The following is a 19,710-nucleotide window of genomic DNA, read 5'->3' on the forward strand; positions in this document are numbered from 1 at the left end:
GGCATAGCCAACTGTTCTGTGGGACAGGCGGCAGACCTGATTGTTGCTGCAACTACCGGTCATCTTTGTTATTTTAACCATATATTTTGAAACAATACAAAGTTGACCAACAGATGCACTCGATTTTGACTCTATCAATTCACTCATCACAAAATTAAGTACTTTAAAATACCATGTATTGGACAATAAAAGAGGTTTTGTACATGACAGACGCAAAGATGGTTTTATGAAACCGGGTAATGCTGAACCTCAGAGGCACCCCTGAGATGCAGCTGGAACCAAACAGACACTTGGTTCACCTACTGTTCCAGCCTATGATCTTTCTATCCAGAACCTGGTTAGTTAGTTACATATTACATGGATCATTATGCACAATAGATCATAATGATGTCAAACAAATCATTTTACATTCACATCACAAATTAATTTGTACATACAGTTATATTCTGAACATTTAAAAGCTTTTTTTTTCACAAAAAGAAAAAAAAGCTATAAAGATGTGAGTTAGTAATTCGTACCCACCAGCTTTTATACATTACAGTAACAGAAATTCCTCTATGGAATATAAGGAGTTGTCAAGGAGAAACCTTCTCTCTGTTATCAAATTTTACTTTGCTGTCCATCAGAAATTTTATGTCACTGGACAACTTATCAAAAATTATTGTGGCAGCACTGCACACACTGTTTTGTGCGAAAGACAACCTTAATGTGAAGTAATGAATGTCATTTTTCTTTCTGGTATTATAATTATGTACTTCATTGTTCTGTTCTAATTGTAGTGGATTATGTACAGCAAACTTGATGAGGAAATAAATACACTGTGAAGCAGCAGTCAGAAACCCCAACTTCTAACAGATATCTACAAGTTGATCATGGGTGAGCACCACATATTATTCTTACAGCATGTTTTTGCACAATAAACACTTTCTTTCTTAAAGATGAATTACTGCAGAACATTATTCCATATGATATTATTGAATTAAAACATGAAAAATGTCAATTTACTGATTTGTCTCTCCCCAAGTTTTGCAATGATCCTCACATGTGCTGAATTAAGTTGTTTTAGAAGATCCAAAAAGGGTTTTTTCCCTATTTAAATTCTCATCAATATGGACCTCTAAGAATTTTGAAGTTTTCATCCTATTTATTATTTCCTCACCATGTCTTACACTTATCATAGGTGTAGTACCTCTAGATGTGCAGAACTGAATATGTTATGTACTTTCAAAATTGAGGGTGAGACCATTCACAGAAAACCGGTCAATTATACTTTTAAGAAATTTGTTTACCATTTATTCTGTTTCTGTACATTTGCTAGGATTGATTACAATAGTAGTAGTATCTGCAAAAAATACCTAATTCTGCTTGTATACTAGACGGAAGATCGTTTATGTATATGAGGAACAGTAATGAACCTCAGATTGAACCTTGGAGAACCCCATACATGATTGCTCCGCAGTCAGAATTATGTCCATGGACTATATTGCTTGAATTACGAAGTACAACATTTTGCAGCCTTTTGGTTAGATATTACATTATCCATTGGTTGGCTACAAAATCAATCCTATAAAATGTTAATTTATCAACATAGTGACATGCCTTAGAGAGGTCGCAGAAAATACCAACTGGCAATGTTTTATTATTTAATGTTTGTAAAATCTGATGAGTGAATGTGGAAATGGCATTCTCAGTAGAGGAACCCTTCTGAAACCCAAACTGTGATTTGCTAAGGCTTCTATTGTTGCTAAGATGAGAATGATGTCCACACTGAAACAGGTTGGTAGTTATTGACATCTTGCTTATCACATTTCTTAAAGAGAGGAAAAATGCATAGAGTTTGTGATGCTTTAGATATTTTGGATAAGACTGGGCATATTACATGGGAACAAGTTTTTAGTACTCTATTGGAAACACCATCAAGACCAGATAAGCTTTTGTTTATGAGAGAATGTATAATTTTCTTAGTTTCAAAAGGAGAAGTTGGTGATACATTAATATGATTGAATTTTGTGAAAGCTACATTTTCAGCATACTGCTGTGATTTTGCTCTTGAACTGCTTGTCCCTAAGCTTCCTACTATATCTAAGAAATGATTATTACAATATAATAGAAGGAAACATTCCACGTGGGAAAAATTATATATAAAAACAAAGATGAGGTGACTTACCGAACGAAAGCGCTGGCAGGTCGATAGACACACAAACAAACACAAACATACACACAAAATTCAAGCTTTCGCAACAAACTGTTGCCTCATCAGGAAAGAGGGAAGGAGAGGGGAAGACGAAAGGAAGTGGGTTTTAAGGGAGAGGGTAAGGAGTCATTCCAATCCCGGGAGCGGAAAGACTTACCTTAGTGGTAAAAAAGGACAGGTATACACTCGCACACACGCACATATCCATCCACACATACAGACACAAGCAGACATATTTAAAGACCAATGGTCTTTAAATATGTCTGCTTGTGTCTGTATGTGTGGATGGATATGTGCGTGTGTGCGAGTGTATACCTGTCCTTTTTTCCCCCTAAGGTAAGTCTTTCCGCTCCCGGGATTGGAATGACTCCTTACCCTCTCCCTTAAAACCCACTTCCTTTCGTCTTCCCCTCTCCTTCCCTCTTTCCTGATGAGGCAACAGTTTGTTGCGAAAGCTTGAATTTTGTGTGTATGTTTGTGTTTGTTTGTGTGTCTATCGACCTGCCAGCGCTTTCGTTCGGTAAGTCACCTCATCTTTGTTTTTATATATAAATGAGTATTACATGTATTTGGTACCTGTGATTCATCATTTATAGCCTTTCCATTCAATTCAATAGTGATGTTGTCTTGTTCTGTGGCTGATTGCCCTATCTCTCATTTCATATAGCCTTAAGTCTGTTATTGCGAGTACTGATTTCTGACATGATGTGCATGTTCTTTAATTTTTTACAAGTAATAACCTTCCTCAGCAATTCTGAGTAGTTTTTGTAGTGTGCAACTACAGCAGGGCCCCTACTTGTTCTTGCTAAGAGATACATTTCGTTTTCCTTCCGCAAGATACTTGGATCCCTCAAGTGATGTATGGTTTTTCACATGGATGTTGAGTGCCCTTTTCTTATTATTTTATGCAGAGAGCTATTTTCAAATAATGATATGAAATCATCATGGGATAGATTAAATTTTATATTAACATTTGGTTCATTATATATTATGTCCCACATCATCTCCTGTAAACTATTCCTAAAAACATTTGTCCTAGAGTCATTAATTATTTTAACTGATTTCCACTAAGAAGTATCCATCCCTGTAAGATGCCACATTACTTATCCTAACAGTGCAGCATGAGCAGAGAAAGCATTTGTCACTGGGTGAACTGTTATTTTCTTGCTTTGCAACTCACCAAAGAAAACCATCAATTAGTATCCTACTGTCTTTATCCACCCGTGTGCGAAAGTTAATTAATTCACTCAATGGCTAGTTTCAAGCTGGGACCCATTTTCAAATCATCCTAACATAGTCAAAAATAGTGTGATAGTGTGTCTAGTGGTGTAAATTTTTATTATTTTCCTTGTTTGAAATTGACATTTTCATTTGTTGCTGGTTAAATTTATGTTTATCTTGTAAAATGGTAAGTCCCATTTTAGAGTGGAAGTATGATGAGTTCCATCAGTCACTTTGCTCATCCAAGTGCCATCTTGGACAGGTCAAATTTTCCAGTGTAACCTACTCCCCGTCAGGAATATTGTAATTTGGGTGTGCAGAAATGGACTTTCCAAAAATGATGAGTTATCACAGTGTGAAAAATTTAGAAACTAAAAAATTGTGTGTCGAGCAACACACAGACACATGGGCCCATGAGCTTAAAGTAAATAATGGTCATTTTATAATTGTGTATAGGTCCCTACTATTTCTGAAAAATTTGGATTCTTGTTGTGCTGTTTATCAGACAGTGGGAAGTAAATTATTATTTGTAGGGATTTTCTGATAGGGAGAATGATCTTGAAGTGCTACTAGGTTTTTTCAGTTTGACATCAGTTATTGATTTTCCTACTTGGGTAGTACAGGAAAGCAGCAAACTGATTGAAAATATTTTCATAGACCAAGATAAATTTTATCAAATAAACATTTAACTTGTAAAGAATGGTCTTTCTGACGAAGATTCACAGCTAGTTACATTATATGACATGAAATGGCCGTATGACATTGCTGGCTGGCAGGCCGTACCCAGGGAAGTTCGGCAGATGAGTGCAACTCTTATTTCAGTTGACACCACATTGGGTGACTCGCATGCCAGTGATGAGGATGAAGTGATGATGAGGACAACACAACACCCAGTCCACAAGCGGAGAGAATCTCCGACCCGGCTGGGAATCGAACCCGAGCCTGCTTGCATGGGAGGCAAGTAAGTTACCATTCAGCTAAGCAGGCAGACAACAGTATACAACATAGCTTCATACAGTAATGCAAAACAATCCTCCAAAATAGGGCAGTCAATTAATGATTTAATGATCACAAATTTTAGGGAAAGCTTGCAGCAGTTAAGACTCAGATGAGGTATACCGGGAACCTGATGCTAATTTAAAATATAACTTATTTCATGATATGTTTGCAAGTAATTTTGAACACAGTTTCCCTAAGAAAACAGCTAGTTGTAGGTTGTGTTACAAAAATGAACAGCATAGAGAAAGAAGTGATGACACTTTCTGCAGGACCTGACCATCATTTTGCAGGACAATGCTCAAGCACGTACAGTGCAAGCTGTTACGCATTTGCTTGATGGGGCTGCTAAGTGCTATACTACCTACTGCATTCCCCTGAGTTAAGCCGTTGTGAGTTCAACTCAATTTCTAAACTGAAGGAAACACTTCACGGATTTCACTTCAGAACTGCTACAAATTAGTCGGACAATAGACCGCGCCGCTCGAACTGTCAACACAACTGGCACTGCTTTGAGTATCCTACGACTTCCACATTACTCGCAATGGGTTATACACAATGCTGGTGACTACTTTGTAGGTCAGTAAAACTTTGAAACAAGTATCTATTTTGTATGAGCTGTAAATAAATACTCGTCACTATTAAAGTTCCAACCCTCATATTAATAACTGTGTAACTGCCAGAATCTTGGACCCAAGCATGCAAACGTGCATACATTGTGCTGTACAGATGCCGGAAGTCAGTTTGTGAGATGGTTTCCCATGCCTGGTGGGTCGATACAGGGAAGGTTAATGCTGTTTGTGGATGACACTGGAGTTGTCATCTGATGACGTTTCATATGTGCTCAATTGGAGACAGATCTGGTGATTCAGCAGACTGAGGCAACATGTCAACACACTGTACAGCACATTGGGTTCATGTTGACACACTGTACAGCAGTATGTGGGCGAACGTTATCTTGTTGGGAAACACCCCTGCAATGCTGTACAGGAATGGCAGCACAACAGGTCAAGTCACCAGACTGACAAACGAAACTTGCAGTCATAGTGCATGGGATAACCATGTGAGTGCTCCTACTGTCATATGAAATCACACTCCAGATCATAACTGCAGGCGTAGGTCCAATGTGTCCAGCACGCAGACGGCCTGGTTGCACGCCCTCAACTGGCCTCCTCCTAACCAACACAAGGCCACCACTGGCACCAAGGCAGAACCAGGTTTCATCAGAAAACATAACAGACCTCCATCGTACTCCAATGAGCTCTCACTTGACACCACCCAAGTCACAGATGGTGGCAGTTTGGAGGTCAGTAAAATGCATGCTACAGGGTGTCTGGTTCGGAGCTGTCGTGGATGTTCGTTGCATCACTGTGATGCAAACTGCTGCTGTAAAAATCCAGTATGATGCACGATGGTCATACACTATGGTAGGGCCACCTTGCTGTCCGGAACCTGGTTTCTTGCAACCGTACGTTCTTCTGACCACTACTACCATCAATCATTTTCAGTGGCTACATTCCTGCAGAGTCTTTCTGCAATATCACAGAAAGAGTATTCAGCTTCTCACAGCTGTATTACACGACTTCTTTCCAACTCGGTCAGGTGTCGATAATAGCATCTTTGTTGCCTTAAAGGCATTCTTGACTAACATCAACACACCTACCAAATTTTATGTAGTGCAACTTCCTACTTCCTCTTGGTTTGCAACCCCCCCCTTTCACTGTAGATAATCATTTTTCCTTCGCTCTATTTGAGAGTGGCACAGTACAGGAAATTACTAGTAGTGGAACACAGTACCGTCAGCATGCACTATGCTTGTGGACTATCTATGTAGATACAGACGTAAACGTAGCCCAATTCTGTGATTTCAAAGATGTCAACAAATGACAGAAACCATGTACAGTACACTAGATGCTTTTCTTTATCCATGCTTTCAATCCTTGGACACTAAGAACAAGATATGAAAGAAATGTTTAACTCTGCATCAGTTTCTGAGCACTACATACAAAATTTGAGACTCTCAATACAGTCTCCTCACACTTTTTGAAGGTGAAAGCAGTGACACATTCCTCACCTCAGCCAGATTAGCGTCCATCAAAACAGCCGGTCCCCTAGCTCTCTTCTTGTCTCGAAATGATCTACATTCCTGGAAACCATTGATTGCTCGTTATTGTGGATTGTTCGGCACTGCAGCATTTTGTTATTTTCCAAGAAATGCATCTACAACCTGTGCCTAGGAACCTCCAGCAAAATGTTGTTCAACAAAACCCAACGGTCTTGGAAAAGACACATTTACCAAGCAATGAGCTGCACAATACTACAGATGAATTCATAACACTGGTGCCTTCATTTGTTGTTGGTAACACCTCACCTGTTGTGATATTTTGCAGTGGCAAGCCTTATTTGTCAATACATTTATTTGTGTGTGCAACTTCTTGATCACGCTGTAGTTTGTGGGAGAATTTAATCAACTTCACTGTGGTGTTTCTTTTTTCCATTCAGTTCTATAAAACATATGAAATACTGAGGGGTACGTAATGAACCTGTAGATCACATACAGTGAAATTAAAACACTTTATAAGATTAATCAATGAGGAGCCTTTAGTACTGAAATTGTAATGGGGAAGTTATGCTACTAAATCTATATTGGGGGTAATTGAAATTGTTAATTTTAAAGACAGTGGATGAACCTACTTTTTTAAAAATTATGTTTCTCTCCAAAAGTGTTGCTTCCTACTGTCGTTTCTTCTGATTTGTGGCTTGACAACTGGTTAGTGCTGTTTCCATTTTGTATGTTTGTGAGTGTTCATGCACCATATGGTAAGTAGCCAGTTTTTATAGCTTTATTTGTATTGCAGAGAACACAAGGTTTCAATGATATTAAAAATATTCCAGATAATCTCATACTGCTTTGCAAAATGAATTTAAAATAAATCTCAAGGAAAGTATTACACCCTGTAGACACTGTGAGATACATACTCATTTACATAAAACAAAATCACTGTGAGGTACGACAACTATCTAGAACTGTACGGTTGATATTTTAAAATTTTCAAAAAGCACTTTAGAGCTTAAAATAACCAGGAAAAACTTCTCAGTTAAGTTTTTAATGGATATTTGGCCTGTTTAGTTGTAATAGCATTCAAATGTGTTTTTCCATAGTGACTGAATATTAGAGTCACTCACACAGATCTTAATGTTCGTACTTTTAACACAGTTCATTAAAATTGCTGCTGATGTCCAATATGGTGAAAACACATTTCACTTGCGATTTACAAGATATAAGGCCCATCTATTATTGCTTTGTATAGTTCAAATTATACTGTTCCTTTCTGAAATGTTTGAATTTCAAAACTGTGTTTTATAACACTGGTCAAAGTTTAACACTCACTACTGTTCAATCCAAAGAAATAAATGCTGAGATGAATGAAAAGAAGTAACACTCTGAATTGACTGATTAACAAAAATTTGAGAATTATAATGTGGCCTAGATTTTGAGTTTAGTGAATGTGCCTAATGGCTAAGGAAGATCAGTTTTGGTACATGAGATATTAAAATGAAACTTTGGCTGCATAATAATATTGGATTAAAAAATATAGGTATGGTATTAATCCAGGTCATTGTTAGGTTTGCACCATGTAAATCAATCATTCTTTTTTAAACACAATGAGAGATAGAAACCCTTCATCTCACATATTATCCATGTCTAATTTCAACACAGATCAAATAAATTGAAATATTGTTACGGTCTGTACTGATACAGCCGCGTAGTCAACACCATGCTTCAGTGGACAGTGTAGTTGATGAAAACTGGTAATTTACACTTGATATTCTGATATTTGCTTTTAAAAACAAAACAAATATTTGTATTTTTCTTATGAATTAGAACAATAATGTTAGTCAACTGAGTATCCACATCTATGATGGCGACACACGCAACTACTATTTTGTCCCTTACTACTCCCTCGACTATCTAATTTCAGCAATGATGACTCTACTAATTGAACAAAAATATCACTGACCCAGCACTCATGGTGCTCTGACCTCAATAATCAATCTTGGTACCTAGACGTGAGGTGTGCGAGTGCACAATGAATAACTCTGAGCAAAACATTGTGGATTCCTTACACGGTGCACCAGTTTTATGCTCTTCTTCATTGCTGGTGGTTCAAACAGGAGCGCAGAAAAGCTTACAACTGGGTTTTCAACTCTCAACTTTGGAAAAACCTGTGGAATAGTCAGTTCCTAGGATAGGGATATAGCTTCATTTAATAACTGACATTTGTATAACATGTCTTCTAATATTATTTACTGTATATTCTTCATGACATTACAGGAAATCAAGTTCAGTTAAAAGAACATCTTTGTACAATAGGTACTATGGAAAAAAAGGAGTGAGATAACAGTTACATCTGACGAAACTTAGTTACAGCACGTAAGCCATGACAATGGCAAATTGTAATGACAGAAAAAGCATTATATAACTGTTATAATATACTATGTTAACAGCTACGTATAAAAGTACAATACGTTGTTTTTATAGCAATTACTTACTTCTGTTATAGTGAAACTCAACAAAAAGGTACACAAAAACAATAGTTGTACTTTATCGATTTATCAGTAGACAAGGATAGTAACAATATGTTCTTCCATAACAGTAACAAGTGAGTTGGCACATACTGAAATGACATGCATTACTATTGTCTTGGCTGTTATAAGAATATAGCTCATGTGTCTGTACACAATATGCCACATGTAAGCTAGTTTTTAAAACATAATTTCTTTCTTACCCCTAGCTCTTTAAATAAGTTAATTTTTTATTTACAAACAGTTGGAAATAATATTTAAGCAATAATAAGAAGCCAAGACTGTGCACCTATTAATGCAGTTGTCATTCTCCACTTTTTCAATACAAAAAGTAAGAAACTGAAAGATGCTTGCCTAAAAAATACAGTGCTATAGAAAACTGCACTGAAGTACACAAGTTACTGATTCTTTTAAATAATCAATGTACACAGTGAAACCTTAATGCATCACTTCCTGTGTCAATCTTTTTTGTTCTCTATTTTGTAACTTATTTGCGCAGTTTTAAGTTGTGCCACTTTAGCATTTAGGTCATTCCCGACAAAAAGTTTTTATGTATGTCATAAAAAATTACAACATTGATAGTTATTAGTATGGTTGATATAATCTATTATGATGTTATAGTTATATGCTAAGTGGCACTAACCAGACATTACCAGATTGAATGAAGCAAATACAATTGCTGGTACACTCCTGTGTATACAAATCAGTCATTTTACACCTGCATTATTTTGTAATTTTGTCACTTCTCTGTCAACATTTTCAGGTTCTTTTCTTGTTCAGTTGTTACAGTCTCCTTTTTTTGTACACACTGGAGTAATTATATGCAAATATATCAGACAGACTCAAAGTGTGAAAGACAGTTCCAAGAAAAAAGGCAGATATTAAGTAAATGACAATAAGTTGAATTTTAGAGAAGTTGAATACGTACCTCTTTGGTAGTAAACCGAGAAAGTAACAAGTCACTTTCTCATCTCAGTATAAAAAAAAACCGTGTGTGTGTGTGTGTGTACAGGTGGTGGTGGTGATGGTGGGGGGGGGGGGGGGGGGGGGCACTGCAACAAGAAATAAAGTAATTTATTAAGTGTGACTTTTCTGGTAGACTTGTTCCATTCTATTCCTGGAATTTATCAGTTTAATTTGACACAAGCAGTCAAAATGATAGGCTGAAGCTTCACAGTGCTAAAAATTGGATCACAATACCTTGCAAGAGACCTGAATTGCAGCACACTTGCAAATCTTTACACTGTTACAGACACTTCTCCTAAAATGTCAGATAAGCGTTTAAGGTGAAGGTTAACAGCACCATAATCAGAATCAGATTGACTGCGATGTATTAACTGGAAGGCATTCATGTATTCCAGTTCTGAGAAACTCGGTCCTTTCTCCATCACTCTGCTTAGTATATCCTTGAAGAAAACAAATCAAGTTAGTCAATGAGTACAGGTCATTGGTGATGAACTGTGTTAATTTTTATTTACGACACAAATTTTTCATTTTATGTACAACACCACTTTGACAATTAGCATAAAAAATCCAATCTCAGCATGCAAACAATTAATCTAAAAACTGAACACATTCAACAAATCAATTAAAATTATTAATTTAAAACTTCACTACTTGTTTACCATGAAAAAATTAGTTCCATAGTTAAGACAGCCTGAAACAGTCAGCTCATGAATACACTGTGCAGTTTATGCAGACTTTCTTCAAGAAGTAAATTGTGAAAAGAGAGGAAAATGTTACCAATGATCTACTGACATCAACATCCTGCATTTTTCTTAACAATTCACAGAAAGAAACTGAGGTTCAAAAGCACTATACTTTTTTTTGCAACTGAGTTGAAGAGTGTGTGTGTGTGTGTGTGTGTGTGTGTGTGTGTGTGTGTGTGTTGTGCTGAACTGTCAAGCAGCAGGTTAGCATTTAAGTGGAAGAAGCACAGTATCCACAAGGGATATGATGCAAAACTTTTGACATTGTTTGTTTGTGTTGCTTACTCAACTGACCTGCATGAGATTCTGCATAACAGAACTCTCAAAATTGAAACTTCCTGGCACATTAAAACTCTGTGCCAGACTATGATTCAATCTCTGGACCTTTGCCTTTCACAGGCAAGTGCTCTACCAGTTCAGCTACCCAAGCATGACTCACAATTTGTCCTCACAGCTTTGTTTCCACCAATACCTCGTCTCCTACCTGTTCTCATAATTGTTAAGTTTCCAAACCATGAATAATTTGTGCATAACAAGCATCACATTTTAGTCATTATGTAATTAAAATGGGCTTTAAAATTGAAACTATTTCTCAAACTGCCTCGTATGCAAATACTTATATGTTAGAACTGAAATCACTGTTTTTAGTCACAGACTTTTGACAACTACTAATAATGGAAAAATAAAATTACAAAGGAATGCCAGTTTCAAATGAGGCAATCAATGAGGTGTAAGTGATAAAACAGAATATTTGGAGACGTGCACCATACTGTTGTGGAAGAACCAATCTACTTGGTGGCAAAGGGATATACATGTATTGGTTGATTTGAACTGCTTCCTAATAATCATTTGAAGAACTACTAAACAAGAACTGCGTGTATACATGGACAAGGAAAAAAATTCCCGGATTTCCCGGTTAAAAATACACATTCTCCCGGATGAAAACACACTTTTTCCGTGTTAAGTGACAGTATACTCTTCCTCGGCACTGTAAAAGTCATCAATCCTTTGAATGTTTATGGTTTTATATACCGACATATAATTTCCCGGCACTTTAGAAAACGAAACTCAGGAGGAAAAACACGTTCTGAAAGACCTTTGATGTGCAGCAACATGTACGCTGCATATTTTCGTAATTACGACGTTATAAATTTGAATTCCACCAAATAACGCACGTCACTTTCCGAAGCATTGAAACTGAGACTGCGATGCGCTTTTGTAAGCGTCATAGCTCATTCACGTGATCCCGCTAGCTGATGACAGCAATAGAGCCGCGTGGAGGGTCTGAATCAGAGGCTGAGACGGTTCTGCGACCGTGTGGGCTGCAGATTCCTCGACTTGGGCCATAGGGTGGTGGGGTTTTGGGTTCCGCTGGATAGGTCAGGAGTCCACTACACGCAACAAGCGGCTACACGGGTAGCAGGGGTTGTGTGGCGTGGGCTGGGCGGTTTTTTAGGTTATATGGCCTTGGGCAAGTACAGAAAGGGCAACAGCCTCAACGGGTGCGGGGCAAAGTCAGGACATGCGGCGACCAAGCAGCAATCGGTATTGTAATTGTCAACTGTCGAAGCTGCATTGGTAAAGTACCAGAACTTCAAGCGCTGATAGAAAGCACCGAAGCTGAAATCGTTATAGGTACAGAAAGCTGGCTTAAGCCAGAGATAAATTCTGCCGAAATTTTTACAAAGGTACAGACGGTGTTTAGAAAGGATAGATTGCATGCAACCGGTGGTGGAGTGTTCGTCGCTGTTAGTAGTAGTTTATCCTGTAGAGAAGTAGAAGTGGATAGTTCCTGTGAATTATTATGGGTGGAGGTTACACTCGACAACCGAACTAGGTTAATAATTGACTCCTTTTACCGACCTCCCAACTCAGCAGCATTAGTGGCAGAACAACTGAGAGAAAATTTGGAATACATTTCACATAAATTTTCTCAGCATGTTATAGTCTTAGGTGGAGATTTCAATTTACCAGATATAGACTGGGACACTCAGATGTTTAGGACGGGTGGTAGGGACAGAGCATCGAGTGACATTATACTGAATGCACTATCCGAAAATTACCTCGAGCAATTAAACAGAGAACCGACTCGTGGAGATAACATCTTGGACCTACTGATAACAAACAGACCCGAACTTTTCGACTCTGTATGTACAGAACAGGGAATCAGTGATCATAAGGCCGTTGCAGCATCCCTGAATATGGAAGTTAATAGGAATATAAAAAAAGGGAGGAAGGTTTATCTGTTTAGCAAGAGTAATAGAAGGCAGATTTCAGACTACCTAACAGATCAAAACGAAAATTTCTGTTCCGACACTGACAATGTTGAGTGTTTATGGAAAAAGTTCAAGGCAATCGTAAAATGCGTTTTAGACAGGTACGTACCGAGTAAAACTGTGAGGGACGGGAAAAACCCACCGTGGTACAACAACAAAGTTAGGAAACTACTGCGAAAGCAAAGAGAGCTCCACTCCAAGTTTAAACACAGCCAAAACCTCTCAGACAAACAGAAGCTAAGAGATGTCAAAGTTAGCGTAAGGAGGGCTATCCTTGAAGCGTTCAGTGAATTCGAAAGTAAAATTCTATGTACCGACTTGACAGAAAATCCTAGGAAGTTCTGGTCTTACGTTAAATCAGTAAGTGGCTCGAAACAGCATATCCAGACACTACGGGATGATGATGGCATTGAAACAGAGGATGACACGCGTAAAGCTGAAATACTAAACACCTTTTTTCAAAGCTGTTTCACAGAGGAAGACCGCACTGCAGTTCCTTCTCTAAATCCTCGCACAAACGAAAAAATGGCTGACATCGAAATAAGTGTCCAAGGAATAGAAAAGCAACTGGAATCACTCAATAGAGGAAAGTCCACTGGACCTGACGGGATACCAATTCGATTCTACACAGAGTACGCGAAAGAACTTGCCCCCCTTCTAACAGCCGTGTACCGCAAGTCTCTAGAGGAACTGAGGGTTCCAAATGATTGGAAAAGAGCACAGATAGTCCCAGTCTTCAAGAAGGGTCGTCGAGCAGATGCGCAAAACTATAGACCTATATCTCTGACGTCTATTTGTTGTAGAATTTTAGAACATGTTTTTTGCTTGAGTATCATGTCATTTTTGGAAACCCAGAATCTACTATGTAGGAATCAACATGGATTCCGGAAACAGCGATCGTGTGAGACCCAACTCGCTTTATTTGTTCATGAGACCCAGAAAATATTAGATACAGGCTCCCAGGTAGATGCTATTTTTCTTGACTTCCGGAAGGCGTTCGATACAGTTCCGCACTGTCGCCTGATAAACAAAGTAAGAGCCTACGGAATATCAGACCAGCTGTGTGGCTGGATTGAAAAGTTTTTAGCAAGCAGAACACAGCATGTTGTTATCAATGGAGAGACGTCTACAGACGTTAAAGTAACCTCTGGCGTGCCACAGGGGAGTGTTATGGGACCATTGCTTTTCACAATATATATATAATGACCTAGTAGATAGTGTCGGAAGTTCCATGCGGCTTTTCGCGGATGATGCTGTGGTATACAGAGAATTTGCAGCATTAGAAAATTGTAGCAAAATGCAGGAAGATCTGCAGCGGATAGGCACTTGGTGCAGGGAGTGGCAACTGACCCTTAACATAGACAAATGTAATGTATTGCGAATACATAGAAAGAAGGATCCTCTATTGTATGATTATATGATAGCGGAACAAACACTGGTAGCAGTTACTTCTGTAAAATATCTGGGAGTATGCGTGCGGAACGATTTGAAGTGGAATGATCATACAAAATTAATTGTTGGTAAGGCGGGTACCAGGTTGAGATTCATTGGGAGAGTGCTTAGAAAATGTAGTCCATCAACAAAGGAGGTGGCTTACAAAACACTCGTTCGACCTATACTTGAGTATTGCTCATCAGTGTGGGATCCGTACCAGATCGGTCTGACGGAGGAGATAGAGAAGATCCAAAGAAGAGCGGCGCGTTTCGTCACAGGGTTATTTGGTAACCGTGATAGCATTACGGGGATGTTTAATAAACTCAAGTGGCAGACTCTGCAAGAGAGGCGCTCTGCATCGCGGTGTAGCTTGCTCGCCAGGTTTCGAGAGGGTGCGTTTCTGGATGAGGTATCGAATATATTGCTTCCCCCTACTTATACCTTCCGAGGAGATCACGAATGTAAAATTAGAGAGATTAGAGCGCGCACGGAGGCTTTCAGACAGTCATTCTTCCCGCGAACCATACGTGACTGGAACAGGAAAGGGAGGTAATGACAGTGGCACGTAAAGTGCCCTCCGCCACACACCGTTGGGTGGCTTGCGGAGTATAAATGTAGATGTAGATGTAGATGAATAGGACACGTGATGTAGTCAGCCAATAGCAAGATCATTCTTAAGTAGCGCGAATACACAAATAAGAAAAGTTAATGGCTTAAATTAATATACTTAGCATTAATATACTTAGCATTAATATACTTAGCATATAACATTGGTCTCGAAGATTAATAAGTTGGAAGAGAAGCTAAGCTTCCACATATAATGTTGATCTTTTTTGCGCTTGTTGCACTTTAAGATAACACACAAATGCGCCAGTAAAATTTTTAATAACGACGCAAATGTCTCATCTTCTGGGCTCGAAATACTTCTAAATGGTCGTCCTCAAAGAGTTGATTTTTAATTGAGAGTCAAATGCTTTGTGATTTAAGAAATTCATTGTACATTCTTGCACATAATTCATCTTGCGTAAAAGGAAATCTGCTTTGAATGTAACGCTTTTCAAACCACCATTCGCAATATTTTCCCGCCACCTGTTAGAAATAGGTTCGCTTCAGCAGTTGCGAGAAAGCGCCAGATAACTAGCGTCACCGCGCTTGCGCAGCTACAATGACGCAGGAAGCCCATATGTTCGTACGTGTAAAACATTAAAAGATCTTATATATGTCATAAAAGAAACAAGACATCAAAGGATACTTCAAGAGCGTCGGGATTTCACGAACCATACTAAAGTGCATAATTCAGCTTAAAATGCACATCCGTATGTAAATTTTCTTGGAGTACCAGTACTCAAGTTTGGTTCTTCATTATAGCATAATGCCATACGTGCACTTGAAATGTAGCGAACGGTTGAAACTAGCCAATAGTGTGAAATTAAACACTTCATTTCAAATAAATTGACTGCCTCAGTAGAAAGGATTAATAAAAGCCAAATCTCTGTAGCAAACCAGCAAAAATAACTTCATTGTTCTGTAAGGCGATTAATGCTTGACTGTCAAAGGTGGAAATAAAATCTGAAATTATTAACATATTTTAGCCTGCCGTAATTATGTGAACGTATTTTAAATCATCTGATAGCTCCCGGCCACAAAAATCCGTTTTGTTATCATTTAACATGAGAGCAATAAATGAAGAGGAAACAACAAAATCACTGAACGTAAACACAGGTCACGTGGAGACAACCATCCCCACCACAACTCTGACTGTTCTGTGCATCAGCCCCGGATCTATGATATTTCCGAACCGGGGCAATATTAAGTAGTGGCGCCCAGCCACACTTCCGTAACCAGAAGCGGGAGAAGGTACTACTCATACGCGACTCAACTGCGCATGCGCGAGAGCCCGCCCGCAACTGCTCAAACGAATCTAATTTAAACAGTTGTCACGTCACGCTCATCGGTGGCAATTTGTTGTTATAAAGCATTGCTTAGTGTTCCTAAAGCCTTTGACACACTTTACTGTTGGCAGACGCTTGTACGAGCACTGTTTTGTTGTTGTATATGGCGCATTTCCTTTGCAACTTAAGTTTTATTTTCGTTTTTTTCCCCTCCCGTTCATTGTTTTGTTGCTGCAGTATCATTCTGCAGTAGCAGGATACAATAATTCCTTTGTTAAGAGTATTGGTTCTTACCAGTCAAAATCACAAAAATTTAATTGAAAACTAAAACAATGAAAAACTCCCGGAATTCTAAACAATTCCCGGGTTTTTCCCGGATCTCCCGGCTGTCCCGGGTCGTATACACCCTGAAGAAGTGTTTTCTCTTTGGATATGAAGAGATGCAAGTGTACATACATATTTTTAGTTCCAAATATTTTGTAAACTGCTGTATTCAGGTGGTTCACTGCATTAGAAATTGGCAGATTAGATGGCACTTTTGCAGTCAAAACATTAAAATAGAAGAATGGAAGAAGGTGATCATACTTAGAAGAATGGAAGAAGGTGATCACACTAAGAAGAATGGAGATACAGAACAGGGCAAGGACTGAAAATGCTAATAATGATGATGCTGAGATATTTGCAATAACTTTCTCAGTCTGTAATGACCCACTGGAAAGACCTTTAGTGACAATGCAGAGGTCAGAAGAAAAACAAAAACATCACCAAGTTTCAGATGTATGTCATACAGTACAACTCATTCAAGATCCTGGACCACAATTTCCTGATTTCAGGCCACTTCTATATGAAATATTTTATAAGACTAGCCTCAATGACGACATGAATTTTGACTCCATTGATTTAAGACAATGAAACCTCTCTTGTCAAAGCTCAGTGATAATACAGTTGAATGTACAGTCACCACCTGCCACGACAACAGAGAAATGTCAGAATCTGCAACAGCTACTTCGATCTGTGCCTCCGATATACCACGCATTCTATATAAATCTAAAGCGCAGGCCAAAAACATCTGTTTCTAAAACATAGAAGATATCACCAGCAAAGTAAATTAAAATATTATGGCATCACTTGTAGTGCTGCAAAGTGGTTTCAGTCATATCTAACTAATAGAAAACAAAGGGTGTCATTACATAACACTTCAGCAGTAGGCAATCAGACAACATCTGACTGGGAAGAAATTACATGTGGTGTTCCCCAAGGTTCCATACTAGGTCCACTACTGTTTCTTGTGTGTATTAATGACCTGTCATCTGTTACATTACCAGATGCCAAGTTTGCCTTATTTGCAGATGATACAAATATTGCAATAAATAGTAAATCAAATATGAATTTACAACGGGCAGCTAATCAAAATTTTACTGACATTAATAAGTGGTTCATAGCCAATTAGCTGCCATTAAACTTTGAAAAGACCCACTATATGCAGTTCAGAACTTCCAAGAGATTTCCTTCTGGTGTGTATATAAAATATGATGACATGGGAATAGGAGAAGTTGAGAGTGTAAAATTCTTGGGATTACAACTTGATATTAAATTCAGTTGGGAGCAACATACTAACGAAATGCTAAAGCACCTAAACAAGTCTGTTTTTGCAATGTGAATGATGTCAGACATAAGAGATATAAATATAAAAAAACTGACATATTTTGCTTATTTTCACTCCATTATGTCATATGGTATCATATTTTGGGGTAACTCCACAAACAGAGAAAAATTTTTTAGAGTACAGAAGCGTATAATAAGAGTAATGAGTAGTGTAAATCCAAGAACATCATGTCGAAACCTATTCAAAGAATTGGGCATATTAACCACAGCTTCTCAGTATATTTATTCCTTAATGGAGTTTGTTGTAAATAATACATCTCTTTTTCCAAATAACTACTTAGTGCACAGTATCAATACTAGGAATAAGAACAATATACATAAAGATTTAAAATCACTTACTCTTGCCCAGAAAGGAGTCCAGTATTCAGCAACGAATATTTTCAGTAACTTACCAGCAACCATTAAGAGTTTAGTTTGAGACAAGGCACAATTTAAACATTATTTAAAAGAATTGTTGGTGGCCAACTCCTTCTATTCCATCCATGAGTTTCTCAACAAGTGCAGTAGATCATTTTAATGAAAATTTATTATACTTTAAATTTTGACAATACTTGGTTGTAACAGCCAAGTAACTACCTACTGTGTGAATGATGGATGTATGGAAAACAGATGTAAGTCTTAAATCTGTAAATAGTGGAAGTTTAATTTTAAATCTTGTACATAAATCTTGTTCTTAACTGAGGATCACTGAAATGAATAATTTACTTTAATTTTTGACAATACTTGGTTGTAATAGCCAAGAAATAGCAAATGTCTGAAGGATGGATTTAATGAAAGCAGATGTAAGTGTTAAACCTGTAAATATTAAAAGTTTAAATTTAATTCATGTACATAATTTTACTGTTTTGACTGAGGATCATTAAAATTAATGAAACTCAAGTTTTTCTAATTACATTTTTGTAATGTGTTTATCTGACATGTTCCACACCCAGGAGGATTCCATCTTTTGTGGGTCTATGGAATAAACAATTTATCTAATCTAATCTAAAATGGAGGTGAAGCACGCAACCTGCTCGTCATGTGGAGCCTTCTGATGATGCTATATGGGGCTTGAAATAGACATTTCCCATAATAAAAAAAATTGGGGGAGGTGTATTTGGATGTGTATGTGCTAAGAGCTTGCTCGGAATTTATGTTCCTGTATGTAAAATTGTTTATTCATTTGCCTTATGCACTTCATTATATGCATAACCAATAAGTCACATGCATGTATTACATTAATGCATGAAAATAGAACAAAATACTGTATTACATTGTTGTGAGTCATTCCAAATCTGATGTTAATGAAAGTCAAAGGGATGTAAGTGATATCCTTGGGAGCAAAGGAGTGTAAATGCCAACTAGATTACTGGTAAAAGCATTACTGAGCACAACATCCTGAGTTTTATTCGCTGATTTTTTATACATAGCTTCATTGCCAACCACTGCAAATGATAGTTACTGCATGCAATACACAAATGAACACAGAATTTTAAATTTTATACAAGTTTTGAAGCTCATTTTCTCAGAATTGTTATTTTGCCACATACACCACTTTGCCTTTAACCGGATCAGATAACAGACTTTCAGGCAGTGTACGAATCCCGCGGCAAAAAAGTTGTTCATCTTTTGAAGAGATCCACGAATCAATCCAATTTGTGACTTCTTCATGAGATCGGAAGTGCTGGTCAGAGCCAGGCCATGCGCCGTTGATCTAAACAGGTGATACTCAGAGGGAGCAATGACTGGAGAATACG

At 37.9% G+C, this 19,710-nt stretch overlaps 1 protein-coding gene across 2 annotated transcripts in view; it reads right to left on the reverse strand.

The window, feature by feature from the left end:
- Positions 1-8,714: 8,714 nt before the first annotated feature.
- LOC124612780 (exocyst complex component 4) overlaps positions 8,715-19,710 on the reverse strand; it is a 242,963-nt gene continuing 231,967 nt past the window's right edge. Inside the window, exons 15-16 of one of the 2 annotated variants that reach the window (XM_047141177.1) lie at positions 10,199-10,404; positions 8,715-9,806 (exon numbers count right to left, since the gene is read on the reverse strand). In XM_047141177.1, coding sequence (XP_046997133.1) covers positions 10,237-10,404 — 168 coding nt within the window. In that variant the 3' untranslated portion in view covers positions 8,715-9,806; positions 10,199-10,236. Of the gene's footprint in view, positions 9,807-10,040; positions 10,405-19,710 lie in introns of those variants that run through there. The other variant, XM_047141175.1, reaches the window with a different exon arrangement.

This window comes from Schistocerca americana, chromosome 4, assembly GCF_021461395.2.
Source record: "Schistocerca americana isolate TAMUIC-IGC-003095 chromosome 4, iqSchAmer2.1, whole genome shotgun sequence".
NCBI classification, from domain to species: domain Eukaryota; kingdom Metazoa; phylum Arthropoda; class Insecta; order Orthoptera; family Acrididae; genus Schistocerca; species Schistocerca americana.